This window comes from Pecten maximus, chromosome 4, assembly GCF_902652985.1.
Source record: "Pecten maximus chromosome 4, xPecMax1.1, whole genome shotgun sequence".
Lineage (NCBI taxonomy): Eukaryota > Metazoa > Mollusca > Bivalvia > Pectinida > Pectinidae > Pecten > Pecten maximus.
In genome coordinates, this window is record NC_047018.1 from 40295993 (window position 1) to 40305053 (window position 9061).

Genomic DNA, 9061 nt, shown 5'->3' on the forward strand with positions numbered 1-9061 from the left:
ACTGACCCCCAGGGGCTGATGGGCTGGGCTAAAAAGGGTAATTTAAATTAACTGAAATATTTCAAATCTCAGGTGACCGTTAAGGCCCATGGGCCTCTTGTTTATATATATGAAAGGAGCATAACTCTTTAAACTAGAGATCCCAGAGGGGTCTTGGCGTCCACCATTGAATTATCTTTATTGGTTATATGTCAGACTGATCTTCTTTTTGTTTATCTGATCAAAAATATCAATTAAATTTGCACAAAAGAGATTACATATAAATTTTGAGATTTAGCGATAATGGCTGTCTGTCGACCATGAGATTGGTCCCAAAAATTCAATACGACGGACCAAGGGCAACCTAGATATGAGAAAGATCCCTTCAGCACCTTCTGTGAAATAGCGATAACAAACTTCAATTGCCAAAATCTAAGATGGCTGCCTGTCGGCCATGTTGTTTTTTGATAGGTCTCAATATGTAATATGCATAACTAGGCATCAAGGGGAACCTATATATGAAATTTGAGAAAGATCCCTTCAGTACTTTCTCAGAAATAGCGATAACAAACTTCAATTGTCAAAATCCAAGATGGCTGCCTGTCGGCCATGTTGTTTTCCGATTGGTCTCAAAATGCAATATGCATAACTAGGCACCAAGGGGAACCCACATATGAAATTTGAGAAAGATCCCTTCAGTAGTTTATGAGGATTAGCGATAACAAGAATTGTTTACGGACGGACGGACGGACCACGGACACAGGGCGATTTGAATAAAAAAAACAAGGAGCCGCAAATCTTGGCATTATCCCCCGCGCCCCGCAGTTTGTATGAAAACCCAAATACATGTATAAATCAAGCTCAAAGTAAGAGTTATTAAGGAAACAGTAATTTGGTATTTTTGATTAAGTCAGAGAAAATGGAAGGTCCACAATAGCAAAAGGCACAACTAGGGCACTAGTCTGATATATACAGAAAGTTTCAAGGAGCTGCGTTGAATGGTTATGGAGTTATAGCCCGGAAACAGTAATTTGGTATTTTTGATTAAGTTTCCATAGTGACAGAAAAAATACTGAAAATGGAAGGTCCGCAATTGCAAAAGGCACAACTAGGGCACTAGTCTGATATATACAGAAATTTTCAAGGAGCTGCGTTGAACGGTTATGGAGTTATAGCCCGGAAACAAAAGGAAAGAGTAATTTGGTATTTTTGATTAAGTTTCCATGGTGACAGAAAAAATACTGAAAATGGAAGGTCCGAAATAGCAAAAGGCACAACTAAGGCACTAGTCTGATGTATACAGAAAGTTTCAAGGAGCTGCGTTGAACGGTTATGGAGTTATAGCCCGGAAAAGAATCTCGGACGGACACACGGACGGACGGAGCCCAATTTAATATCCCCCGCAAACGCGTTTCGCGGGAGTTAAAAAACAAGAAGCCTAGAGGGCCTGCATCACGCAGTTTCATGAGATATGAAACAAGAATGATGCATTAGTGTATAAGTTGCCGGTTTAGACAAATTTACCCCTTTTAGTCCCTCTCACCATTTGTATAATAATGTTGTTTTCCGATTGGTCTCAAAATGCAATATGCATAACTAGGCACCAAGGGGAACCCACATATGAAATTTGAGAAAGATCCCTTCAGCACTTTCTGAGAAATAGCGAAACAAACTTCAATTGTCAAAATCCAAGATGGCTGCCTGTCGGCCATGTTGTTTTCCGATTGGTCTCAAAATGCAATATGCATAACTAGGCATCAAGGGGAATCTACATATGAAATTTGAGAAAGATCCCTTCAGTACTTTCTCAGAAATAGCGATAACAAACTTCAATTGTCAAAATCCTAAGATGGCTGCCTGTCGGCCATGTTGTTTTTTGATAGGTCTCAATATGTAATATGCATAACTAGGCATCAAGGGGAACCTATATATGAAATTTGAGAAAGATCCCTTCAGTACTTTCTCAGAAATAGCGATAACAAACTTCAATTGTCAAAATCCAAGATGGCTGCCTGTCGGCCATGTTGTTTTCCGATTGGTCTCAAAATGCAATATGCATAACTAGGCACCAAGGGGAACCCACATATGAAATTTGAGAAAGATCCCTTCAGTAGTTTCTGAGGATTAGCGATAACAAGAATTGTTTACGGACGGACGGACGGACCACGGACACAGGGCGATTTGAATAAAAAAAACAAGGAGCCGCAAATCTTGGCATTATCCCCCGCGCCCCGCAGTTGGTATGAAAACCCAAATACATGTATAAATCAAGCTCAAAGTAAGAGTTATTAAGGAAACAGTAATTTGGTATTTTTGATTAAGTCAGAGAAAATGGAAGGTCCACAATAGCAAAAGGCACAACTAGGGCACTAGTCTGATATATACAGAAAGTTTCAAGGAGCTGCGTTGAATGGTTATGGAGTTATAGCCCGGAAACAGTAATTTGGTATTTTTGATTAAGTTTCCATAGTGACAGAAAAAATACTGAAAATGGAAGGTCCGCAATTGCAAAAGGCACAACTAGGGCACTAGTCTGATATATACAGAAATTTTCAAGGAGCTGCGTTGAACGGTTATGGAGTTATAGCCCGGAAACAAAAGGAAAGAGTAATTTGGTATTTTTGATTAAGTTTCCATGGTGACAGAAAAAATACTGAAAATGGAAGGTCCGAAATAGCAAAAGGCACAACTAAGGCACTAGTCTGATGTATACAGAAAGTTTCAAGGAGCTGCGTTGAACGGTTATGGAGTTATAGCCCGGAAAAGAATCTCGGACGGACACACGGACGGACGGAGCCCAATTTAATATCCCCCGCAAACGCGTTTCGCAGGAGTTAAAAAACAAGAAGCCTAGAGGGCCTGTATCACGCAGTTTCATGAGACATGAAACAAGAATGATGCATTAGTGTATAAGTTGCCGGTTTAGACAAATTTACCCCTTTTAGTCCCTCTCACCATTTGTATAACAGGGGTGCTAATAGTCAAATATGAGCAAAAGCCATTGCTAAGTTTCAGAGAAGAAATAGTTTATATCAATATAGCAAAATCTTATTCAATAACAATCAACGGTAATGAAGACCATATAAGTCAATTGTTGACGGACGGAGTATAGTTTAAGCTCACCTTGGACCTTCGGACCAGGCGAGCTAAAAACAGGCATAACTCTCTTTCAGGCGACACATCTCCTCTTTGTTCTGGTCATTCTCACAAAATTTTGAAAAGATCTGTTGAAAACTGAGCAAACCCTTCTCCACCCAAACTCACTGTAGGGGGTATATATGGCCGCCCATATCTATTGAAATAGTAAAATTATCAACAATGTACATTTTCTCTTTCACCTGTAATAAACCAACCCATTGGATATCAAGTGTAGGGTGTTGGTGGGCTGCAAACACTTATGATATAATGGAATACTGTAGGACGGACACCATTGTTGACAGGACAGACATGGTCGCTGTACCACACCATGCGACCCTAATGTTAATCAGCTAATAAATGACAAAGTCTCAACAAAATCTGCGACATTTATTGAATGTTCTCTATCACATATATATACAGTAACAAGGTTTCTTTTATACAGAGGATGGATTTTAAAAATATGCAGAAATAACTGAACTATACTGAACATATCTCGGTATAATGTATACAAGACTTGTTTTACCATGACATGGATAAACTTTGTATCGGTAACTACAATACTAGGTTGCTATTTCCACTAAGACACTGAAATAAGAAAAATATTTCAGTGGAAACAACAAAATCATGGTTTTTAACACATTTCTTGTTACAAATCCACAAGTTTGGTGGGTTGCAAGTGGATACGTTTTTTCTCGGTTAAGGTTCCCATATCTTCAACATAATCTAACAAATAAAGATGTCTCCAACAATTTTCTTTTTAATTTTATCGAAATTTTCTCAACTTCTAAAGAAAATCTAATCGGATAAAACTCCTTTGAATGTGACTAAACTAAACTACTATGAAAACTAACCAGTTTTAACTAAAGTTACTATACTATGAAGCACTAAAATAAGAATTTTAACATAACAGAGTTTATCTGCAACAGTGAACCTTATATTATTTCTTCGAATCTGCCTCATTTGCATCAGTTGTTGTAATATCACTTGTATTAAAGGCCTGCTAAGTTATACATGTATGTGATATAAACCCACCAAATCTAAATGAAGTTTATCTTTTTAATTCTAGAACTTGAGAAGGAACCAGGAAGGTCTCTGCAATACACATTTTACTAATAATGCTCACACACATTTCTACAAACCTAGTATCATGATTGGAAAATAAATAATTTTCATCATAAGAATTGGTACCACACTGACTCCAACATAAGTGCTACTTAGCAGAAAGGTCTGCCATTCTCAATAGAAAGCACTGTTGTGTCTCTCACCAAACCAGATATCTACTGCTTTGGTGTAGCAAAATCACAACTTCCAACTGGAGTCCAGAGTAAATAACTTCGTTATTAGTTGTGATTGTATTTCTTTGAAGTTCATATCTCAACGATGCCAAGTGTTTTTTCCACATCTCCACTTTCAGTCTCTAGCACATGATGACAGTGATCTCAACTGTCTGTGGCCTTGTAATGGTCCTCGTCTATCGTGGAATATATGTGTCCTTCGCTGCTAAGGAAGTCTATAGCCTCTCTGTAAAATCAACAGTATCATTCAAACTTGGCATCAAACATTTTATTGAAGTTGTTTTTCTAAATATTTCTTATGAATTCACATAATCCACAGATTAGGGAAAATAATACTTCAACCTAACGTGAAAATGTTTAAGCTAAATCAATTAGTTATTTCTTATTCAGAAATACCATAGTAAATAAAGCAACAAATGTTTTGTTTTTATTCTGACCCTACTCAAAAAGTAGCTATTTACTCAGAATCGGAAGTTTACATGAATATCTTTATATATGAACAACTTGCACACTGTGCATGTGTTGTACTCTATAGCTGAGAGTCCTAAATAATTTTTTTCAGTTTTACCCTGATAGAAAGTCTGTTTTCTTAAATTGATAGGACCATTTGGACCAGAGTTGTCGGTTAATGAAATAAAGAGGGATCTGTGATTTTATGTTGTTTTCAGATAAGCCTCGACAAACCCTTTCAAGGCCTATATTAACATCTGCAGGTCCGTCAAGGTCTATGTCAAAAATATTACATTTGAAAAGCTTACCTGATGGCTTTCTCTGGTACACCCCTCAGCTGTTTACAGACTTGATCTACATTGGCCCCTTGATCTGTCATATTACTTCTGATGATCACATGTACCTGTAACACACGTAATGAGAAACGACATCTGAAATCATAATAGTTCTTAAACCATCAGTGTTTTCTTACAGCTACACTACTATGAACCATATACATGCATATTAAATTCATATTGAAGTTATAATATGTTATTTTTGTAAATTAAAATGGGCAATATCTCAGCATTCTCACACTTACCTGGTTTTGTGTAGACGTTAACCCATTAACAACCGAGAATCCCGAAGAATCTCCGCTCCCCATTGTATTATTATTGTTTAAACTGTTGGACTTCATACCATTTGAAGACTGCAAATGAAGGAAATGCAATATTTATCAATATACATACAAGACAATTTGGTAAACTGAACAAATGTGAAATTATATGCAAAGAATGGACAAACTTAAGTTTCTTTGATGTAGGTCAAAATTAGGTCAGAGTGACCAACTTTTGATACATGAAAAACTATCTCTTATTATAGGTAAACCCAAGTTGAACCTCAAGTTACAAGTAGTGTATGAGAACAGGTCTGAGCAACAATACAGTGCGGATACTCTTTGAGAGGATTTGCCAATACAAAGTTGAACCTCAAGACAAAATCCAGGTCCTTCTTGTTTTCCCTATCAACTACACCTGTTTTAGATGAGGCTACATACCTGTGCTGATGCTGCATGACTGTGTATCACCTCCAGTATATGACACGTCAACTCGTTCATGTCTGTAAGTGGAATCATCCTAAACGCAACCACATTTCTCTTCCCTCCAAAGGACCGAACATGGCCACTGACTCGGACGTACGTGTTTTCTTGCATGGCTGAAACTCTCTCAGAGTCGGGTGTGTTTTCCTACAATAACATTGTCATACTACTTAGTATAGTTAAATTTTGCAGGTTCAAATCGTAGAGGGTACACAAATTGTTCAGATAAGATGGATATGTGGGAAATATAGCAGAAGTTTGGATGATTGAAATATTTTCGATGGCATTCAATTCAAATAATGTTGAATCTTTCATGTGATCATAAAACTTCTGTTCCTTTAATAACATTATCAAATGATTCTCAATATAAATTCAAACAACAGGTCCAGAGGGCCTACATCGCTAACCTTGTTGGATTCGACAAAAATTAGCATAAAATGTTCTAGTACATATTGATGGTACTAAAATTTGATATGTTTGCTATGTCGGGTCAATGAAACTTTTATCATAATTCAATATCAAATCATGACAGAATGTTCTGTCAGACCATTTAATGACTTGTACGACATCCTAATCATGCCACTGCAATACTGAACTATACATACATCATTGTCAACAAACTGCTTCACTTCAAACGGAGGCCCCGTCATATCATCAATTTCGTAGTCAATGCGCGTGGGAGTCTCTTTGACTGACCTCACTATTCCAACCATCGTTACCTACAATGACAAACAGGAGTTCAAATATCAACTACATTCTTCATTGATCTTCAGCATAATTTTACAACTCGTCATAATGAGGTTCACTGGTCCTGAAGTTGTCAAGACTCAAATTAAAATCCTGTTACTATTAAAGAAATGATCTTTTTATTCAATACCACAAAATGCTTAACTCACTAACCTATAAAATTTGTTTCATTATTACACGTATGATCTCAATGGAAAGCCAACAAACATCCAATTACCTGGGACACTTCAATATCACCTGTGTAGAACTTTTCTTCAGTTTGGGTTGCATTCAATATTTCAGCAATTGTAGCCGGGAGCAAGTTACTTGCACGATCCCTAGTCTGATGAGGAAAAACAAATTTAATCATATAATAAGATATATTGACACATTTAGACTACATTGTGACAAAAATAACAGCGAATGTAAAACTCTACCAGGCTACGCAAATTTTAGAGATATTTTTATCAAACATGACAGAAATACTTAAAATTGATACCTACTTCATGAACAGCCTAAAATAGAAATCTAATGGCATTTTACAAATCATGCACCAAACATTAAAGTTGTATACATATCTTCCAAAGTGCAAAACAAACAAATCACATATGGTCTAAATTCAAAATGAAATTGTTTCATGTCACTTGTAGGGCGAGAAAAAATCCAGGCCCGATGGCCGGGGCCAGTAGATTTGGTCTGTGGGCAAGTAAATATTGGCGACTACTTGCCGATTGGCAAGTGCAAATTTACCTTTCCCCTAGAGTAATTGAAGATACTATTAATTCAGTTTAATTGGACCACTATGTTTCACCCTTTGGGCAAGAACTTTTGAACCTAAACTTGCCTGAAGGACAAGTGTTGCTGAAAATTTTCTTCCTGTCCTGACTTGAAGCAGAGTATTTAGTATAGAAATGCAAGATGCCATTAAAATACATAATGTAGTCATAATAATTTGCGTCATGCTTCTCAGCCTTGTATTTATGTATTTGCATCACGCAATATGAAAAGTTTTGATTGTACCTTTTTTTCCTGAGAAGCTTGTGGGGTACCAAACCCCCCGGGGGACATGTAACCTCCACCTCCTCCACCGCCTTGCTGGTAGCCTGAAAAATCAAAACTTTTCATGTTAAAAAACTTGTGTATGCCAAAGTCTGGTAAACATTTGTGTTGTTTAAGTTTTGATTAATTATCATATTTTGGGTTAAAACTATGCAGACATCCCAGATGTCAATCTGGCCATTTGTACATGTAGGTTGCATTTCCCCACAATAATGAGTATCTGAAGGCCAGTCAATGTTACATTGGGGAAAATAATCTAATTGTTCCGTGTTGTCTTATATGAAGGCTGGAAATCCACTACGTAGATCCTTTTGTATGTTTTTCACTCACTTAAATGAGACTTGCCTCTTTGGACTGAAGGACGTATGTATATTTACCAATGTTTTGACACTTCAGATTTCTGAGAAATAGTTATTTTAGTTCTGAAATTGTTTAAGTCAAGACACATCTGGACGTCCTGGTAAGCATAGCACGTAAAATAAATGAGGGAGGCGTGAAGTTGGAATGGTAATCAAAATAACCATGGAGGATTTAAGCCAACTTAAAGAAATTACAAATACAATAAAACTGTTGCCAAAACTGGAAATGAATACGGGACGATTCTAGAATTTAGCTTCGACACGGGTACTCTTTTCATCTGTCAATGCACTCAATATATTGGTGTTTTGACCGACGAAGCAAGTATCTGTAGTTTCGAAAATGAAAGCAGACGTGGAACATTTACTATTACTTAATAATCCAAGACGACGTTAATGCTTTGAAGACATCGCCATGCTTATAAAGCATCATTTAGCTTAGGTAAACACAAAATTTGATTTTGTATGGACGACAAAACATCACCAAGTGAACACAAATGTATGGTCTTGTAGTAAACACGTAGAGTTTAAGAAGTTCGGCTTTTAAAGAATATCATGACAATAATGTGATAATCACCTCCTCCTTGGTTGTTCCACATTGTTATTGGACGTCTTTCGATTGCCTTCTGTTGCGTTGTTTTTGTTTCGCGATGGAGGCAAAATAAGCTGAAGATGGCGGGAATATGCGAAGTAAATATCAACCAATCAAATCCTCTAAAAACCTTAAGCGAAATCGCTTATATCATTGAAAATATATCTACGAGTTGCTTCCCCTTACCTATTAGACTTAGAAGATGCATCCAATATAAACCCATGCTTTTCCAATTATGAAATATCAGATAAATTCATGTCATATTTGGGACATATATTTGTCATATATGGTGGGTGTGTGGGTGTAGTATGTATGTATGATCATACATACGCTTCAAAGATAATTATCTAACATTTTGACTCATCTGCTCTCTGTTTATGCGTTTATG

General features: G+C 36.8%; 1 protein-coding gene across 1 annotated transcript; it reads right to left on the bottom strand.

The window, feature by feature from the left end:
* Positions 1-3490: 3490 nt before the first annotated feature.
* Positions 3491-8790, bottom strand: LOC117326071 (replication protein A 32 kDa subunit-B-like). The gene is made up of 8 exons (XM_033882673.1): positions 8659-8790; positions 7687-7769; positions 6905-7009; positions 6546-6659; positions 5899-6087; positions 5443-5550; positions 5171-5265; positions 3491-4638 (listed from the first exon to the last, which is right to left on the bottom strand). The coding sequence occupies exons 1-8, from the start codon at positions 8678-8680 to the stop codon at positions 4557-4559; spliced, it is 798 nt and encodes a 265-aa protein (XP_033738564.1). The 5' UTR covers positions 8681-8790; the 3' UTR covers positions 3491-4556.
* Positions 8791-9061: the final 271 nt, after the last annotated feature.